At 36.1% G+C, this 20,348-nt stretch overlaps 1 protein-coding gene across 1 annotated transcript in view; it reads right to left on the bottom strand.

Annotated features, from left to right (window-relative positions):
- LOC131926933 (mucin-17) overlaps positions 1 to 20,348 on the bottom strand; it is a 48,247-nt gene that overhangs the window by 21,510 nt on the left and 6,389 nt on the right. Inside the window, exons 15-56 of the mRNA XM_059282536.1 lie at positions 20,119 to 20,212; positions 19,176 to 19,927; positions 19,004 to 19,049; positions 18,464 to 18,514; positions 18,085 to 18,200; positions 17,755 to 17,848; positions 17,315 to 17,563; positions 16,979 to 17,181; positions 16,683 to 16,728; positions 16,349 to 16,378; positions 15,669 to 15,811; positions 15,368 to 15,470; positions 13,546 to 14,330; positions 13,380 to 13,425; positions 12,836 to 12,886; positions 12,453 to 12,574; positions 12,246 to 12,339; positions 10,960 to 12,053; positions 10,794 to 10,839; positions 10,243 to 10,293; positions 9,860 to 9,981; positions 9,653 to 9,746; positions 8,457 to 9,460; positions 8,291 to 8,336; positions 7,745 to 7,795; positions 7,362 to 7,483; positions 7,156 to 7,249; positions 5,924 to 6,963; positions 5,758 to 5,803; positions 5,209 to 5,259; positions 4,826 to 4,947; positions 4,620 to 4,713; positions 3,604 to 4,427; positions 3,438 to 3,483; positions 2,893 to 2,943; positions 2,510 to 2,631; positions 2,303 to 2,396; positions 1,341 to 2,110; positions 1,175 to 1,220; positions 629 to 679; positions 246 to 367; positions 39 to 132 (exon numbers count right to left, since the gene is read on the bottom strand). Coding sequence (XP_059138519.1) covers positions 39 to 132; positions 246 to 367; positions 629 to 679; positions 1,175 to 1,220; positions 1,341 to 2,110; positions 2,303 to 2,396; positions 2,510 to 2,631; positions 2,893 to 2,943; positions 3,438 to 3,483; positions 3,604 to 4,427; positions 4,620 to 4,713; positions 4,826 to 4,947; positions 5,209 to 5,259; positions 5,758 to 5,803; positions 5,924 to 6,963; positions 7,156 to 7,249; positions 7,362 to 7,483; positions 7,745 to 7,795; positions 8,291 to 8,336; positions 8,457 to 9,460; positions 9,653 to 9,746; positions 9,860 to 9,981; positions 10,243 to 10,293; positions 10,794 to 10,839; positions 10,960 to 12,053; positions 12,246 to 12,339; positions 12,453 to 12,574; positions 12,836 to 12,886; positions 13,380 to 13,425; positions 13,546 to 14,330; positions 15,368 to 15,470; positions 15,669 to 15,811; positions 16,349 to 16,378; positions 16,683 to 16,728; positions 16,979 to 17,181; positions 17,315 to 17,563; positions 17,755 to 17,848; positions 18,085 to 18,200; positions 18,464 to 18,514; positions 19,004 to 19,049; positions 19,176 to 19,927; positions 20,119 to 20,212 — 9,322 coding nt within the window. The remainder of the gene's footprint in view (positions 1 to 38; positions 133 to 245; positions 368 to 628; positions 680 to 1,174; positions 1,221 to 1,340; positions 2,111 to 2,302; positions 2,397 to 2,509; positions 2,632 to 2,892; positions 2,944 to 3,437; positions 3,484 to 3,603; positions 4,428 to 4,619; positions 4,714 to 4,825; positions 4,948 to 5,208; positions 5,260 to 5,757; positions 5,804 to 5,923; positions 6,964 to 7,155; positions 7,250 to 7,361; positions 7,484 to 7,744; positions 7,796 to 8,290; positions 8,337 to 8,456; positions 9,461 to 9,652; positions 9,747 to 9,859; positions 9,982 to 10,242; positions 10,294 to 10,793; positions 10,840 to 10,959; positions 12,054 to 12,245; positions 12,340 to 12,452; positions 12,575 to 12,835; positions 12,887 to 13,379; positions 13,426 to 13,545; positions 14,331 to 15,367; positions 15,471 to 15,668; positions 15,812 to 16,348; positions 16,379 to 16,682; positions 16,729 to 16,978; positions 17,182 to 17,314; positions 17,564 to 17,754; positions 17,849 to 18,084; positions 18,201 to 18,463; positions 18,515 to 19,003; positions 19,050 to 19,175; positions 19,928 to 20,118; positions 20,213 to 20,348) is intronic.

Genomic DNA, 20,348 nt, shown 5'->3' with positions numbered 1-20,348 from the left:
ATATTTTAAATTTCTGTAGACAAATTTTAATACAATACCTGCACATTTGACTACTTCAATAGGTGTATCTTTGTCTGTGATGGCAAAAATAGGTCCATCTGTCTGTTTAGTTTCATCAACATTATCTGGGGTCTGCAAACAAATATGGAACACATGATTTTAACAAACTCTTCACAAAAAAAGGCAAGCATCCTTAGTACATGCCTTAAGAATAATTATGAATACAAAATAAATAAAATACTTGCCTTGAATACATATGCTGAAGAAGCGCCTGCAGGGATATTCACTGGGTTATTAGCAGTTACTTGGAAAACAACTAAATAGGTATTAGAATCCACTTGGAAGACTTCTGGGTTAGTTGTAGTGTCTGTTGATTCAATGTAAACATAGCAAATATTTACAGAGATGAAGATAATAATACATTTTGTATAGAAATGAAGAAAGTAATAATTTTAAATATTTTATTGGATAAAATACTTTGAGAAAAAGTGGTTCTTTATTGGTAGATGTTTCCAGACTTTCCAAAATAAATAACAAAGCACAATTTGAACACATTTTAAAAATCTCAAAACATCTAGAAAGTAGAGTACATGGTTAAGGAAACCACATCAGTTAAACAGAATGTTACCTGCAAAATCTTGCACTTGTGTTGGAGGTGTAGCACCAGTTGGTGTTGAACCTATATGGGGAAAAAATAAATAAGATCAACTTCATTGTACAAACCAATTGAAAAGAGAAAAAAGATCCATAAGGCCTTATGGTCTTTACTATCAGTGTCTACAAAATCTTGATGTTTTTATTAGATCTGCCAACTAACCTATTAATTTACCCATAGAATCTGTAATTATTATTTCTAATCCTACTTGAGCAAGCAATGTATGCTAATAATATTGCTTACCAAAAAAAAAACAACCTTAAATAACATACTATCAATTAAATCTTTAACTTTATAAAATGAAACTTTTTACTGATCCAAGCTAGGTGGACTCTAATGTGCTTGGCAGATCACAAAGAGGTAATCTAAACCATTTCTATTGCACATTACCCATTGACCCCACTATGACATGTAATTACAATTAAAAAAAAGGTGCATTCTAAAACTAAAAATTTTTATTACATACATTAGCAGGATAAAATATAATGGATTGCACACAATATATTCAAAATGCCTTACTTGTTGAGAATACAACAGCATATTTTCCAGGCTCATCAGCTTTGGGCTGTAAAAGTAATTGTATGACTGAATTTATGTAAAGGAGTTTGAACAAGCAGGGTTGTTGATTTGAAAATGATTTAAGATGAAAATGTCAAATTTATGTGTTATTTAAGAGAAAAACTACCTGAGTGAATGGTTCTGAAACAAGAACAGATCCTGTTGATGATTCTTGAGCATTAACTGAAACCACAGTGGCATCACTCTTGTCATCTCTAACCACAACTAAACGATCATTGGAAGGTGCATTATCTGGATAACTTGGACTAATTGTTGGAAGATCTCCCTCTGGAACCATAACTTGAGAGCAAGGTGTACTTGGTGACTCTGGTGTGCTGGGTGATCCTGGTGTGCTTGGTGATCCTGGTGTGCTGGGTGATCCTGGTGTGCTTGGTGATCCAGGTGTGCTTGGTGATCCAGGTGTGCTTGGTGATCCAGGTGTGCTTGGTGATCCTGGTGTGCTTGGTGATCCTGGTGTGCTTGGTGATCCAGGTGTGCTTGGTGATCCAGGTGTGCTTGGTGATCCTGGTGTGCTTGGTGATCCTGGTGTGCTTGGTGATCCAGGTGTACTTGGTGATCCAGGTGTGCTTGGTGATCCAGGTGTACTTGGTGATCCAGGTGTGCTTGGTGATCCTGGTGTGCTTGGTGATCCTGGAGTGCTTGGTGATCCAGGTGTGCTTGGTGATCCAGGTGTGCTTGGTGATCCAGGAGTGCTTGGTGATCCTGGTGTGCTTGGTGATCCAGGTGTGCTTGGTGATCCTGGTGTGCTTGGTGATCCTGGTGTGCTTGGTGATCCTGGTGTGCTTGGTGATCCAGGTGTGCTTGGTGATCCTGGTGTGCTTGGTGATCCAGGTGTGCTTGGTGATCCTGGTGTGCTTGGTGATCCTGGAGTTTCTTCTTGAAAAGAAGAAAGAATTATTGAGATATGTAGACCAAATCCCTGATTTTAATGTTAATGCCCTATCACCATATTTAAAATTTGTCATTCCCTTCCCTAGCATCATTTTCAAAGGATTAGATTAATTATAATGGAAATGACAATGAAGTACAAATATTTTAAATTTCTGTAGACAAATTTTAATACAATACCTGCACATTTGACTACTTCAATAGGTGTATCTTTGTCTGTGATGGCAAAAATAGGTCCATCTGTCTGTTTAGTTTCATCAACATTATCTGGGGTCTGCAAACAAATATGGAACACATGATTTTAACAAACTCTTCACAAAAAAAGGCAAGCATCCTTAGTACATGCCTTAAGAATAATTATGAATACAAAATAAATAAAATACTTGCCTTGAATACATATGCTGAAGAAGCGCCTGCAGGGATATTCACTGGGTTATTAGCAGTTACTTGGAAAACAACTAAATAGGTATTAGAATCCACTTGGAAGACTTCTGGGTTAGTTGTAGTGTCTGTTGATTCAATGTAAACATAGCAAATATTTACAGAGATGAAGATAATAATACATTTTGTATAGAAATGAAGAAAGTAATAATTTTAAATATTTTATTGGATAAAATACTTTGAGAAAAAGTGGTTCTTTATTGGTAGATGTTTCCAGACTTTCCAAAATAAGTAACAAAGCAAAATTTGAACACATTTTAAAAATCTCAAAACATCTAGAAAGTAGAGTACATGGTTAAGGAAACCACATCAGTTAAACAGAATGTTACCTGCAAAATCTTGCACTTGTGTTGGAGGTGTAGCACCAGTTGGTGTTGAACCTATATGGGGAAAAAATAAATAAGATCAACTTCATTGTACAAACCAATTGAAAAGAGAAAAAAGATCCATAAGGCCTTATGGTCTTTACTATCAGTGTCTACAAAATCTTGATGTTTTTATTAGATCTGCCAACTAACCTATTAATTTACCCATAGAATCTGTAATTATTATTTCTAATCCTACTTGAGCAAGCAATGTATGCTAATAATATTGCTTACCAAAAAAAAAACAACCTTAAATAACATACTATCAATTAAATCTTTAACTTTATAAAATGAAACTTTTTACTGATCCAAGATAGGTGGACTCTAATGTGCTTGGCAGATCACAAAGAGGTAATCTAAACCATTTCTATTGCACATTACCCATTGACCCCACTATGACATGTAATTACAATTAAAAAAAGGTGCATTCTAAAACTAAAATTTTTTATTACATACATTAGCAGGATAAAATATAATGGATTGCACACAATATATTCAAAATGCCTTACTTGTTGAGAATACAACAGCATATTTTCCAGGCTCATCAGCTTTGGGCTGTAAAAGTAATTGTATGACTGAATTTATGTAAAGGAGTTTGAACAAGCAGGGTTGTTGATTTGAAAATGATTTAAGATGAAAATGTCAAATTTATGTGTTATATAAGAGAAAAACTACCTGAGTGAATGGTTCTGAAACAAGAACAGATCCTGTTGATGATTCTTGAGCATTAACTGAAACCACAGTGGCATCACTCTTGTCATCTCTAACCACAACTAGACGATCATTGGAAGGTGCATTATCTGGATAACTTGGACTAATTGTTGGAAGATCTCTCTCTGGAACCATAACTTGAGAGCAAGGTGTACTTGGTGACTCTGGTGTGCTGGGTGATCCTGGTGTGCTTGGTGATCCAGGTGTGCTTGGTGATCCAGGTGTGCTTGGTGATCCTGGTGTGCTTGGTGATCCAGGTGTGCTTGGTGATCCAGGTGTGCTTGGTGATCCAGGTGTGCTTGGTGATCCAGGTGTGCTTGGTGATCCAGGTGTGCTTGGTGATCCAGGTGTGCTTGGTGATCCTGGTGTGCTTGGTGATCCTGGTGTGCTTGGTGATCCAGGTGTGCTTGGTGATCCAGGTGTGCTTGGTGATCCTGGTGTGCTTGGTGATCCTGGTGTGCTTGGTGATCCAGGTGTGCTTGGTGATCCTGGTGTGCTTGGTGATCCTGGTGTGCTTGGTGATCCAGGTGTGCTTGGTGATCCTGGTGTGCTTGGTGATCCAGGTGTGCTTGGTGATCCTGGTGTGCTTGGTGATCCTGGTGTACTTGGTGATCCAGGTGTACTTGGTGATCCAGGTGTGCTTGGTGATCCAGGTGTGCTTGGTGATCCAGGTGTGCTTGGTGATCCTGGTGTGCTTGGTGATCCAGGTGTGCTTGGTGATCCTGGTGTGCTTGGTGATCCTGGTGTGCTTGGTGATCCTGGTGTGCTTGGTGATCCTGGAGTTTCTTCTTGAAAAGAAGAAAGAATTATTGAGATATGTAGACCAAATCCCTGATTTTAATGTTAATGCCCTATCACCATATTTAAAATTTGTCATTCCCTTCCCTAGCATCATTTTCAAAGGATTAGATTAATTATAATGGAAATGACAATGAAGTACAAATATTTTAAATTTCTGTAGACAAATTTTAATACAATACCTGCACATTTGACTACTTCAATAGGTGTATCTTTGTCTGTGATGGCAAAAATAGGTCCATCTGTCTGTTTAGTTTCATCAACATTATCTGGGGTCTGCAAACAAATATGGAACACATGATTTTAACAAACTCTTCACAAAAAAGGCAAGCATCCTTAGTACATGCCTTAAGAATAATTATGAATACAAAATAAATAAAATACTTGCCTTGAATACATATGCTGAAGAAGCGCCTGCAGGGATATTCACTGGGTTATTAGCAGTTACTTGGAAAACAACTAAATAGGTATTAGAATCCACTTGGAAGACTTCTGGGTTAGTTGTAGTGTCTGTTGATTCAATGTAAACATAGCAAATATTTACAGAGATGAAGATAATAATACATTTTGTATAGAAATGAAGAAAGTAATAATTTTAAATATTTTATTGGAAAAAATACTTTGAGAAAAAGTGGTTCTTTATTGGTAGATGTTTCCAGACTTTCCAAAATAAATAACAAAGCATAATTTGAACACATTTTAAAAATCTCAAAACATCTAGAAAGTAGAGTACATGGTTAAGGAAACCACATCAGTTAAACAGAATGTTACCTGCAAAATCTTGCACTTGTGTTGGAGGTGTAGCACCAGTTGGTGTTGAACCTATATGGGGAAAAAATAAATAAGATCAACTTCATTGTACAAACCAATTGAAAAGAGAAAAAAGATCCATAAGGCCTTATGGTCTTTACTATCAGTGTCTACAAAATCTTGATGTTTTTATTAGATCTGCCAACTAACCTATTAATTTACCCATAGAATCTGTAATTATTATTTCTAATCCTACTTGAGCAAGCAATGTATGCTAATAATATTGCTTACCAAAAAAAAAAAAACAACCATAAATAACATACTATCAATTAAATCTTTAACTTTATAAAATGAAACTTTTTACTGATCCAAGCTAGGTGGACTCTAATGTGCTTGGCAGATCACAAAGAGGTAATCTAAACCATTTCTATTGCACATTACCCATTGACCCCACTATGACATGTAATTACAATTTAAAAAAAGGTGCATTCTAAAACTAAAAATTTTTATTACATACATTAGCAGGATAAAATATAATGGATTGCACACAATATATTCAAAATGCCTTACTTGTTGAGAATACAACAGCATATTTTCCAGGCTCATCAGCTTTGGGCTGTAAAAGTAATTGTATGACTGAATTTATGTAAAGGAGTTTGAACAAGCAGGGTTGTTGATTTGAAAATGATTTAAGATGAAAATGTCAAATTTATGTGTTATATAAGAGAAAAACTACCTGAGTGAATGGTTCTGAAACAAGAACAGATCCTGTTGATGATTCTTGAGCATTAACTGAAACCACAGTGGCATCACTCTTGTCATCTCTAACCACAACTAAACGATCATTGGAAGGTGCATTATCTGGATAACTTGGACTAATTGTTGGAAGATCTCTCTCTGGAACCATAACTTGAGAGCAAGGTGTACTTGGTGACTCTGGTGTGCTGGGTGATCCTGGTGTGCTTGGTGATCCAGGTGTGCTTGGTGATCCAGGTGTGCTTGGTGATCCAGGTGTGCTTGGTGATCCAGGAGTGCTTGGTGATCCTGGTGTGCTTGGTGATCCAGGTGTGCTTGGTGATCCAGGTGTGCTTGGTGATCCAGGTGTGCTTGGTGATCCTGGTGTGCTTGGTGATCCTGGTGTGCTTGGTGATCCAGGTGTGCTTGGTGATCCAGGTGTGCTTGGTGATCCTGGTGTGCTTGGTGATCCTGGTGTGCTTGGTGATCCAGGTGTGCTTGGTGATCCTGGTGTGCTTGGTGATCCTGGTGTGCTTGGTGATCCAGGTGTGCTTGGTGATCCAGGTGTGCTTGGTGATCCAGGTGTGCTTGGTGATCCTGGTGTGCTTGGTGATCCTGGTGTGCTTGGTGATCCAGGTGTACTTGGTGATCCAGGTGTGCTTGGTGATCCAGGTGTGCTTGGTGATCCAGGTGTGCTTGGTGATCCTGGTGTGCTTGGTGATCCAGGTGTGCTTGGTGATCCTGGTGTGCTTGGTGATCCAGGTGTGCTTGGTGATCCAGGTGTGCTTGGTGATCCTGGTGTGCTTGGTGATCCTGGTGTGCTAGGTGATCCAGGTGTGCTTGGTGATCCAGGTGTGCTTGGTGATCCAGGTGTGCTTGGTGATCCAGGTGTGCTTGGTGATCCAGGTGTGCTTGGTGATCCAGGTGTGCTTGGTGATCCTGGTGTGCTTGGTGATCCAGGTGTGCTTGGTGATCCTGGTGTGCTTGGTGATCCTGGTGTGCTTGGTGATCCAGGTGTGCTTGGTGATCCTGGAGTTTCTTCTTGAAAAGAAGAAAGAATTATTGAGATATGTAGACCAAATCCCTGATTTTAATGTTAATGCCCTATCACCATATTTAAAATTTGTCATTACCTTCCCTAGCATCATTTTCAAAGGATTAGATTAATTATAATGGAAATGACAATGAAGTACAAATATTTTAAATTTCTGTAGACAAATTTTAATACAATACCTGCACATTTGACTACTTCAATAGGTGTATCTTTGTCTGTGATGGCAAAAATAGGTCCATCTGTCTGTTTAGTTTCATCAACATTATCTGGGGTCTGCAAACAAATATGGAACACATGATTTTAACAAACTCTTCACAAAAAAGGCAAGCATCCTTAGTACATGCCTTAAGAATAATTATGAATACAAAATAAATAAAATACTTGCCTTGAATACATATGCTGAAGAAGCGCCTGCAGGGATATTCACTGGGTTATTAGCAGTTACTTGGAAAACAACTAAATAGGTATTAGAATCCACTTGGAAGACTTCTGGGTTAGTTGTAGTGTCTGTTGATTCAATGTAAAAATAGCAAATATTTACAGAGATGAAGATAATAATACATTTTGTATAGAAATGAAGAAAGTAATAATTTTAAATATTTTATTGGATAAAATACTTTGAGAAAAAGTGGTTCTTTATTGGTAGATGTTTCCAGACTTCCCAAAATAAATAACAAAGCAAAATTTGAACACATTTTAAAAATCTCAAAACATCTAGAAAGTAGAGTACATGGTTAAGGAAACCACATCAGTTAAACAGAATGTTACCTGCAAAATCTTGCACTTGTGTTGGAGGTGTAGCACCAGTTGGTGTTGAACCTATATGGGGAAAAAATAAATAAGATCAACTTCATTGTACAAACCAATTGAAAAGAGAAAAAAGATCCATAAGGCCTTATGGTCTTTACTATCAGTGTCTACAAAATCTTGATGTTTTTATTAGATCTGCCAACTAACCTATTAATTTACCCATAGAATCTGTAATTATTATTTCTAATCCTACTTGAGCAAGCAATGTATGCTAATAATATTGCTTACCAAAAAAAAAACAACCTTAAATAACATACTATCAATTAAATCTTTAACTTTATAAAATGAAACTTTTTACTGATCCAAGCTAGGTGGACTCTAATGTGCTTGGCAGATCACAAAGAGGTAATCTAAACCATTTCTATTGCACATTACCCATTGACCCCACTATGACATGTAATTACAATTAAAAAAAAGGTGCATTCTAAAACTAAAAATTTTTATTACATACATTAGCAGGATAAAATATAATGGATTGCACACAATATATTCAAAATGCCTTACTTGTTGAGAATACAACAGCATATTTTCCAGGCTCATCAGCTTTGGGCTGTAAAAGTAATTGTATGACTGAATTTATGTAAAGGAGTTTGAACAAGCAGGGTTGTTGATTTGAAAATGATTTAAGATGAAAATGTCAAATTTATGTGTTATATAAGAGAAAAACTACCTGAGTGAATGGTTCTGAAACAAGAACAGATCCTGTTGATGATTCTTGAGCATTAACTGAAACCACAGTGGCATCACTCTTGTCATCTCTAACCACAACTAAACGATCATTGGAAGGTGCATTATCTGGATAACTTGGACTAATTGTTGGAAGATCTCCCTCTGGAACCATAACTTGAGAGCAAGGTGTACTTGGTGACTCTGGTGTGCTTGGTGATCCTGGTGTGCTTGGTGATCCTGGTGTGCTTGGTGATCCAGGTGTGCTTGGAGATCCAGGTGTGCTTGGTGATCCTGGTGTGCTTGGTGATCCAGGTGTGCTTGGTGATCCTGGTGTGCTTGGTGATCCAGGTGTGCTTGGTGATCCAGGTGTGCTTGGTGATCCAGGTGTGCTTGGTGATCCTGGTGTGCTTGGTGATCCTGGTGTGCTTGGTGATCCAGGTGTGCTTGGTGATCCAGGTGTGCTTGGTGATCCTGGTGTGCTTGGTGATCCTGGTGTGCTTGGTGATCCAGGTGTGCTTGGTGATCCTGGTGTGCTTGGTGATCCTGGTGTGCTTGGTGATCCAGGTGTGCTTGGTGATCCAGGTGTGCTTGGTGATCCAGGTGTGCTTGGTGATCCTGGTGTGCTTGGTGATCCTGGTGTGCTTGGTGATCCAGGTGTACTTGGTGATCCAGGAGTGCTTGGTGATCCAGGTGTACTTGGTGATCCAGGTGTGCTTGGTGATCCTGGTGTGCTTGGTGATCCTGGTGTGCTTGGTGATCCAGGTGTGCTTGGTGATCCAGGTGTGCTTGGTGATCCAGGTGTGCTTGGTGATCCTGGTGTGCTTGGTGATCCAGGTGTGCTTGGTGATCCAGGTGTGCTTGGTGATCCTGGTGTGCTTGGTGATCCTGGTGTGCTTGGTGATCCAGGTGTGCTTGGTGATCCTGGTGTGCTTGGTGATCCTGGTGTGCTTGGTGATCCTGGTGTGCTTGGTGATCCTGGTGTGCTTGGTGATCCTGGAGTTTCTTCTTGAAAAGAAGAAAGAATTATTGAGATATGTAGACCAAATCCCTGATTTTAATGTTAATGCCCTATCACCATATTTAAAATTTGTCATTACCTTTCCTAGCATCATTTTCAAAGGATTAGATTAATTATAATGGAAATGACAATGAAGTACAAATATTTTAAATTTCTGTAGACAAATTTTAATACAATACCTGCACATTTGACTACTTCAATAGGTGTATCTTTGTCTGTGATGGCAAAAATAGGTCCATCTGTCTGTTTAGTTTCATCAACATTATCTGGGGTCTGCAAACAAATATGGAACACATGATTTTAACAAACTCTTCACAAAAAAAGGCAAGCATCCTTAGTACATGCCTTAAGAATAATTATGAATACAAAATAAATAAAATACTTGCCTTGAATACATATGCTGAAGAAGCGCCTGCAGGGATATTCACTGGGTTATTAGCAGTTACTTGGAAAACAACTAAATAGGTATTAGAATCCACTTGGAAGACTTCTGGGTTAGTTGTAGTGTCTGTTGATTCAATGTAAACATAGTAAATATTTACAGAAATGAAGATAATAATACATTTTGTATAGAAATGAAGAAAGTAATAATTTTAAATATTTTATTGGATAAAATACTTTGAGAAAAAGTGGTTCTTTATTGGTAGATGTTTCCAGAATTTCCAAAATAAATAACAAAACATAATTTGAACACATTTTAAAAATCTCAAAACATCTAGAAAGTAGAGTACACGGTTAAGGAAACCACATCAGTTAAACAGAATGTTACCTGCAAAATCTTGCACTTGTGTTGGAGGTGTAGCACCAGTTGGTGTTGAACCTATATGGAGAAAAAATAAATAAGATCAACTTCATTGTACAAACCAATTGAAAAGAGAAAAAAGATCCATAAGGCCTTATGGTCTTTACTATCAGTGTCAACAAAATCTTGATGTTTTTTTTTAGATCTGCCAACTAACCTATTAATTTACCCATAGAATCTGTAATTATTATTTCTAATCCTACTTGTGCAAGCAATGTATGCTAATAATATTGCTTACCAAAAAAAAAAAAAACAACCTTAAATAACATACTATCAATTAAATCTTTAACTTTATAAAATGAAACTTTTTACTGATCCAAGATAGGTGGACTCTAAGGTGCTTGGCAGATCACAAAGAGGTAATCTAAACCATTTCTATTGCACATTACCCATTGACCCCACTATGACATGTAATTACAATAAAAAAAAAGGTGCATTCTAAAACTAAAATTTTTCATTACATACATTAGCAGGATAAAATATAATGGATTGCACACAATATATTCAAAATGCCTTACTTGTTGAGAATACAACAGCATATTTTCCAGGCTCATCAGCTTTGGGCTGTAAAAGTAATTGTATGACTGAATTTATGTAAAGGAGTTTGAACAAGCAGGGTTGTTGATTTGAAAATGATTTAAGATGAAAATGTCAAATTTATGTGTTATATAAGAGAAAAACTACCTGAGTGAATGGTTCTGAAACAAGAACAGATCCTGTTGATGATTCTTGAGCATTAACTGAAACCACAGTGGCATCACTCTTGTCATCTCTAACCACAACTAAACGATCATTGGAAGGTGCATTATCTGGATAACTTGGACTAATTGTTGGAAGATCTCCCTCTGGAACCATAACTTGAGAGCAAGGTGTACTTGGTGACTCTGGTGTGCTGGGTGATCCTGGTGTGCTTGGTGATCCTGGTGTGCTTGGTGATCCTGGTGTGCTTGGTGATCCTGGTGTGCTTGGTGATCCTGGTGTGCTTGGTGATCCTGGTGTGCTTGGTGATCCTGGTGTGCTTGGTGATCCAGGTGTGCTTGGTGATCCAGGTGTGCTTGGTGATCCAGGTGTGCTTGGTGATCCAGGTGTGCTTGGTGATCCAGGTGTGCTTGGTGATCCAGGTGTGCTTGGTGATCCTGGTGTGCTTGGTGATCCAGGTGTGCTTGGTGATCCAGGTGTGCTTGGTGATCCAGGTGTGCTTGGTGATCCAGGTGTGCTTGGTGATCCAGGTGTGCTTGGTGATCCAGGTGTGCTTGGTGATCCAGGTGTGCTTGGTGATCCTGGTGTGCTTGGTGATCCAGGTGTACTTGGTGATCCAGGTGTGCTTGGTGATCCAGGTGTACTTGGTGATCCAGGTGTGCTTGGTGATCCTGGTGTGCTTGGTGATCCTGGTGTGCTTGGTGATCCAGGTGTGCTTGGTGATCCAGGTGTGCTTGGTGATCCAGGTGTGCTTGGTGATCCTGGTGTGCTAGGTGATCCAGGTGTGCTTGGTGATCCAGGAGTGCTTGGTGATCCAGGTGTGCTTGGTGATCCAGGTGTGCTTGGTGATCCAGGTGTGCTTGGTGATCCAGGTGTGCTTGGTGATCCTGGTGTGCTTGGTGATCCAGGTGTGCTTGGTGATCCTGGTGTGCTTGGTGATCCTGGTGTGCTTGGTGATCCTGGTGTGCTTGGTGATCCAGGTGTGCTTGGTGATCCTGGTGTGCTTGGTGATCCTGGTGTGCTTGGTGATCCTGGTGTGCTTGGTGATCCTGGTGTGCTTGGTGATCCTGGAGTTTCTTCTTGAAAAGAAGAAAGAATTATTGAGATATGTAGACCAAATCCCTGATTTTAATGTTAATGCCCTATCACCATATTTAAAATTTGTCATTACCTTCCCTAGCATCATTTTCAAAGGATTAGATTAATTATAATGGAAATGACAATGAAGTACAAATATTTTAAATTTCTGTAGACAAATTTTAATACAATACCTGCACATTTGACTACTTCAATAGGTGTATCTTTGTCTGTGATGGCAAAAATAGGTCCATCTGTCTGTTTAGTTTCATCAACATTATCTGGGGTCTGCAAACAAATATGGAACACATGATTTTAACAAACTCTTCACAAAAAAAGGCAAGCATCCTTAGTACATGCCTTAAGAATAATTATGAATACAAAATAAATAAAATACTTGCCTTGAATACATATGCTGAAGAAGCGCCTGCAGGGATATTCACTGGGTTATTAGCAGTTACTTGGAAAACAACTAAATAGGTATTAGAATCCACTTGGAAGACTTCTGGGTTAGTTGTAGTGTCTGTTGATTCAATGTAAACATAGCAAATATTTACAGAAATGAAGATAATAATACATTTTGTATAGAAATGAAGAAAGTAATAATTTTAAATATTTTATTGGATAAAATACTTTGAGAAAAAGTGGTTCTTTATTGTTAGATGTTTCCAGAATTTCCAAAATAAATAACAAAGCATAATTTGAACACATTTTAAAAATCTCAAAACATCTAGAAAGTAGAGTACATGGTTAAGGAAACCACATCAGTTAAACAGAATGTTACCTGCAAAATCTAGCACTTGTGTTGGAGGTGTAGCACCAGTTGGTGTTGAACCTATATGGGGAAAAAATAAATAAGATCAACTTCATTGTACAAACCAATTGAAAAGAGAAAAAAGATCCATAAGGCCTTATGGTCTTTACTATCAGTGTCAACAAAATCTTGATGTTTTTTTTAGATCTGCCAACTAACCTATTAATTTACCCATAGAATCTGTAATTATTATTTCTAATCCTACTTGTGCAAGCAATGTATGCTAATAATATTGTTTACCAAAAAAAAAACAACCTTAAATAACATACTATCAATTAAATCTTTAACTTTTTAAAATGCAACTTTTTACTGATCCAAGATAGGTGGACTCTAAGGTGCTTGGCAGATCACAAAGAGGAAATCTAAACCATTTCTATTGCACATTACCCATTGACCCCACTATGACATGTAATTACAATAAAAAAAGTTGCATTCTAAAACTAACAATTTTTATTACATACATTAGCAGGATAAAATATAATGGATTGCACACAATATATTCAAAATGCCTTACTTGTAGAGAATACAACAGCATATTTTCCAGGCTCATCAGCTTTGGGCTGTAAAAGTAATTGTATGACTGAATTTATGTAAAGGAGGTTTAAAAAGCAGGGTTGTTGATTTGAAAATGATTTAAGATGAAAATGTCAAATTTATGTGTTATATAAGAGAAAAACTACCTGAGTGAATGGTTCTGAAACAAGAACAGATCCTGTTGATGATTCTTGAGCATTAACTGAAACCACAGTGGCATCACTCTTGTCATCTCTAACCACAACTAAACGATCATTGGAAGGTGCATTATCTGGATAACTTGGACTAATTGTTGGAAGATCTCTCTCTGGAACCATAACTTGAGAGCAAGGTGTACTTGGTGACTCTGGTGTGCTGGGTGATCCAGGTGTGCTTGGTGATCCTGGTGTGCTTGGTGATCCTGGTGTGCTTGGTGATCCAGGTGTGCTTGGTGATCCAGGTGTGCTTGGTGATCCTGGTGTGCTTGGTGATCCTGGTGTGCTTGGTGATCCAGGTGTGCTTGGTGATCCAGGTGTGCTTGGTGATCCAGGTGTGCTTGGTGATCCAGGTGTGCTTGGTGATCCAGGTGTGCTTGGTGATCCTGGTGTGCTTGGTGATCCTGGTGTGCTTGGTGATCCTGGTGTGCTTGGTGATCCAGGTGTGCTTGGTGATCCTGGTGTGCTTGGTGATCCAGGTGTGCTTGGTGATCCAGGTGTGCTTGGTGATCCTGGTGTGCTTGGTGATCCTGGTGTGCTTGGTGATCCTGGTGTGCTTGGTGATCCAGGTGTGCTTGGTGATCCTGGTGTGCTTGGTGATCCTGGTGTGCTTGGTGATCCAGGTGTGCTTGGTGATCCTGGTGTGCTTGGTGATCCTGGTGTGCTTGGTGATCCAGGTGTGCTTGGTGATCCTGGTGTGCTTGGTGATCCTGGTGTGCTTGGTGATCCTGGTGTTCCTTAAATTTGAAAAAACTGAATTAGTTAATTGTAATTTTAAAAATTTGATAACACAATTTAATTGATGCATTTTTTATATCTTTATGCATTTTTTGTTCTGTTTTCATTGATTTACACTTGAGAGTAATTTGATCAATTCAATTAAAAAAAAAATTAAAATTCCAATAAATGTTATTACACTTTTGCAGAAATTGTTTGTTTGTTATTAAATTTTAAGAATTATTCAGGGAATGGATGATAGCTTCTAAAAATGTGATTTGATATTCAAGTGTGGTGTAAAGCAATGTTGTGTGTTAAAAAATTGTGATATAGCCTATTTAGTGCATTTATTGGTGACTAAAGTGATGTCTTTTTTTGTTAAAACTATTTTTAGGTGATGTATGTGTTCACTTTTGGTGGGAGATCAGTACAGCGTGATGCCATTTTGATGACATTTGAAATATGGCTTTGGGTGATGGTAATTCTGTGATGTCATTAATAGATGAACAGGACAACAACTATTGCATAATGTATGTTAATAATTTAAAAAAAATTGTAGTAGATGTGCTGTATTAAAATCTAAATAATAGGTATGTAATAGTGGTTTAGGTTTCAATCTAGATAATGGAGTACTAATAAAGGTTGACATGGATCTGTACCAATTGAAACTTGATCTTGGGATGTAAAAATACTGTTTAAAATTTAGCCTTTTTGGTAGTATCATGCTAAATTCTGTACAAACAACAGTCAAAAGTTCTAAATATAATGTTGCCTATATTATCATTTATCTGTTAAATATGTTAGATCACTGCTTTGTAGAAAAGTAAATGTAGAAAAATATCAGCATAGTGATCATAGCATTTTTCCCTAAAACTGTTAATTATGTAGCATAATACACAATTATTCTTACATTGACCTTAAATGGTGGATATAAGTTTTACAGTTTTTGTCTTAGTGGTAGGTTGGGGTTCTTTCCAAGGAGTTTTACAACCAATTTTATGACTTTTTTCCATTTAAGATGTATCTTCTTATACAATATATGGAATTTGTTACAAACCAGCACAATATTCAACTGAAAGTGAAACATCCGATGATGCTAAAACATATACAGGACCAGGTGTGACTTGACTGATGTCTTTGTTGGTAGGCAGCTGTATAGGCTGTAAAAAGGTAAATGTAATTTTATCTATATATCAATATTCAATACCAATAATCAATATCAATTTCTTTAATTGAATATGTTTCAAATGTTTGAATATTAAATAAAATATATAAGAATTACTTTTAAAGGTAAAAGGCATGTTCTCTATTATTATTGTGTCTATGTATATAAAATGAAATAGACATGAAATTCTTACTGTCACATCAAACAGGTATTGGAAGTCAGCATTAAGGCTATCAAAATCATACACTTTATTATTTTCTGCTTTATAAACAACCAAGCTATATTTAGATTCAGCATTATAATCCTTTTCATATATATAGTTTGGATTCAGTCCTCCTGTGGAAGACATTTTTTAATGAAGTTTAGAAATTAACCAAAAGAATGAATACTGGAGGAATATAAATAAGGAGAAATTACATAACTATAATCTAAATAAATGATAAAAAATTCTATATCTAAGCTGCTTTTAGCATAACAGTTTAAAATGAGTTATGTGTAAGTGGATAATTTATAAAAATCTAAATGTTTATAAAAATTTTTCTTAATTTTCCAACACACGGTTCATATTAGATCAATTTAAAAGAAAAAAGCTTGTCTATCAACTTTAATTGGACCATCTAAAGTTGCGTTGATCTAATAAAATATGAAAGTATTATTGTCATTTCAATAGATGAATAATTAATTAATAACTTTCATTCCTACATAGGGCTTATGTAAAAATGCATTATTTTTTCAAATTTTACAAGAAGAAAATAAATCATTCAAATGTCCTAAACAAACACATTTTAGAAAAAAAAATGTCTAATGATCATAAGAAATGGTGCTTTTTTTTTAGAAAAAAGATGGCAAAATAATTGCAAGAATGTGTCTTACCAAAAACATTTTCACTTTGAATATCTTTATCTGAAAAATGACAATATGAATTATTTGAAGAAAAGTAGGTTAATGGTGCATAATGTAAAAACTTTAAAAAATTTATATTCTTTCCCATAGATATTTTTCATATATATATATATATATATATATATATATATATATATATATATATATATATATATATATATATATATATATATATATATATATATATATATATATATATATATATATATATATATATATATATATATATATATATATATATATACAAAGTATAAAATTCTTAAATGAAATATTTTAAAAATCTGTTGTATCAAATCAATATTACCAAGAGTGAAGAGAGCAGCTTTTTGTTTACCATCACCAGTTACAGTCTGAAAAAAAAAAGTTTTTATAACAATAAAATAAAGATTGTTGTAACATTTTATAAGCATTTTATCTACCAGAGTGATCTTTAAAAATATAACTGGTGGTTTACTTTTATATTAATATACATTGGCTTTATTAAATGATATAGCCTACTGGAACTAGTATACAATAGGATCTGTTGGATAAGTTGAGTTATAGTGAATAAATATTGAAAGTACATAGTATTTCATTTTAAAATGTATTAAAATTCATTACCGCAATGGTTATTTCTTGGACTGGAGTAAGAATAAATGCCTCAACATTTTCATTAGGTTCAGTAAAGATTCTACCAACATACTGATTAGTATCAGACAGTTTGATTAGGTTTGGTGTTTGTATTCCTTCAGGATATTCATAAACAGGCTCATAATTGGCATTAGAAGGCATGTTAACCATCTCCAGATCACATTTTGTTGAAGCTAAAATATATTCAAAGAATTTATTAAAAATGAAATTCAAAGATAAAACAGTTTGAAACTAATACAAAAAAGAGATTCAAAGAAGTATACATAACAAGATAAACTAGAGTAAATGAGAAGCATTTTTTTTTACTTGGTGTTGTTCCTGTAGGGCCACTAACATAAGGTGTTACAGTGGTGCTGGAAAATAATGGAGTTGATGTTGTCTCTGGTGTGCTAGGTGATCCTGGTGTGCTTGGTGATCCTGGTGTGCTTGGTGATCCAGGTGTGCTTGGAGATCCAGGTGTGCTTGGTGATCCAGGTGTGCTTGGTGATCCTGGTGTGCTTGGTGATCCAGGTGTGCTTGGTGATCCAGGTGTGCTTGGTGATCCAGGTGTTTCTTCTTGAAAAGAAACAAGTTTGTTGAGGTAGAAAATCAAAAAATCATTGATTTAATGTTTAATGTTTTATTACCTTATTTATAATTTCTCCACACCTTCCTTACCACAGTTTCCAAAAATATAGAATTTCTTTTATGCAATTACTGTAAAGCACAAACATATATTATTTCTGCAGATAATTTTTAAACAATACCTTCACATTTGACTACTTCAATAGTTATATCTTTGTCTGTTATGGCATAAATAGGTCCTTCTGTCTGTTTAGTTTCATCTACTAGTTCTGGTTTCTGCAAAAACAAAATATGAAACCCATGATTTTAACAAACTTTTCACAAAAAGTACCAACTTTTTACCTGTAAGGTTGTAAACATACATACATACATATGCATATATATATATATATATATATATATATATATATATATATATATATATATATATATATATATATATATTCAATTTTAAGGTTCTTTAGTACATGCCTCAACAGCTTTCATGAAAACAAAATAAATAAACTACTTGCCTTGAATACATATGCTGAAGTGCCTGAAGGAACATCTACTGGGTTATCAGTTACTGGGAAAACAACTACATAGGTAGTAGAATCCACTTTGTAGACTTCTGAACCAGGTGTATTGTCTGTTGATTGAAGGTAAACATAGAAAATATTTACAGAGATGAAGATACTAATAATCATGTATAGAAATGAAGAAAATAATAACTTAAATGATATTTTATTGGAAAAAATAATTTGAGAATAAGTGGTTCTCTATTGGTAGATATTTCAAGATTTTCCAAATAAACATACCAAAGCCCAATTCGAACACATTTTAAAAATCTCAAAACATCTAGAAGTTAAAGTACAGAGTTAAGGAAACCACATCAGTAAAACTGAATGTTACCTGCAAAAGTTTGCACTTCTTGTGGAGGTGCAGCACCAGTTGGTGTTGAACCTATGTGGTGAAAAAAGAAATAAGGTCAACTTCATTGTATAAACCAATTGAAAAGAGAACCATAAGGTCATGTTGTCTTTACTATCAGTGTCAAAATAATATTGATGTTTTCTTTTAGATCTGCCAACTCACCTATAGATTTACCCATAGAATCTGTAATAATTAATCTAATGCTACTGGTGCAAGCAATGTGTGATATTGACATTGCTTTGCAAAGAAATATTAAATAACATACTATCAATGACAGATTTGACTTTTCTAAAAATATAAATTTCTACTGATCCAAGATTTTATTGAGTCAAAGATGCTTCGCAGACCACAAGAAGGAATTAAAGTCTAAAGCATTTCTACAGATCTCTACCCATTGACCACATTATGACATATAATTACAATTAAAATACGTGCATTTTAAAACACAAAGTTTTTATTAAATAAATTTGCAAGAAAAAAATAAAAATAAATGCAGATAATATATTAGAGAGGCCTTACTTGTGGGGAATTCAACAGCATATTTTCCAGGCTCATCAATTACAGGCTGCAAAATAAATGGTGTGATAAAATTGTTTGTATGTAGAGGTGTTTTAAAAAACACTAGATGGAGGTAAATTAAAAATTAATTAAGACAAAAACTTCAACTTGTGTTATATCAGAGAATAGCTACCTTATCAATTGGTTCTGAAACAAGAACAGATCCTGCTGTTGGTTCTTTAACATCAACTGAAACCACAGTGGAATCACTATTGTCATCTCTAACCACAACTAAGCGGTCATTGGGAGATGCATCACTTGGATAACTTGGACTAATGGTTGGGAGATTGCTCTGTGGAACCATTACTTGAGAGCAAGGTGTACTTGGTGATTCTGGTGTGCTTGGTGATCCTGGTGTGCTTGGTGATCCTGGTGTGCTTGGTGATCCAGGTGTGCTTGGTGATCCAGGTGTGCTTGGTGATCCTGGTGTGCTTGGTGATCCTGGTGTGCTTGGTGATCCTGGTGTGCTTGGTGATCCTGGTGTGCTTGGTGATCCAGGTGTGCTTGGTGATCCAGGTGTGCTTGGTGATCCTGGTGTGCTTGGTGATCCTGGTGTGCTTGGTGATCCAGGTGTGCTTGGTGATCCTGGTGTGCTTGGTGATCCAGGTGTGCTTGGTGATCCAGGTGTGCTTGGTGATCCTGGTGTGCTTGGTGATCCAGGTGTGCTTGGTGATCCTGGTGTGCTTGGTGATCCTGGTGTGCTTGGTGATCCTGGTGTGCTTGGTGATCCAGGTGTGCTTGGAGATCCAGGTGTGCTTGGTGATCCTGGTGTGCTTGGTGATCCTGGTGTGCTTGGTGATCCAGGTGTGCTTGGTGATCCTGGTGTGCTTGGTGATCCAGGTGTGCTTGGTGATCCAGGTGTGCTTGGTGATCCAGGTGTTACTTCTTGAAAAGAAACAAGTTTGTTGAGGTAGAAAATAAAAAAATCATTGATTTAATGTTTAATGTTTTATTACCTTATTTATAATTTCTCCACACCTTCCTTACCACAGTTTCCAAAAATATAGAATTTCTTTTATGAAATTACTGTATAGCACAACCATATATTATTTCTGCAGATAATTTTAAAACAATACCTTCACATTTGACTACTTCAATAGTTGTATCTTTGTCTGTTATGGCATAAATAGGTCCATCTGTCTGTTTAGTTTCATCTACTAGTTCTGGTTTCTGCAAAAACAAAGTATGAAACCCATGATTTTAACAAACTTTTCACAAAAAGTACCAACTTTTTACCTGTAAGGTTGTAAACATACATACATACATATGCATATATATATATATATATATATATATATATATATAT

Source organism: Physella acuta, unplaced genomic scaffold (genome assembly GCF_028476545.2).
Source record: "Physella acuta isolate Inbredline_101_S28 unplaced genomic scaffold, ASM2847654v3 ptg001352l, whole genome shotgun sequence".
Classification (NCBI taxonomy): Eukaryota; Metazoa; Mollusca; class Gastropoda; family Physidae; genus Physella; species Physella acuta.
Note: the sequence above shows the minus strand (reverse complement) of the source record. Positions and strands in the feature narration are given on the sequence as shown.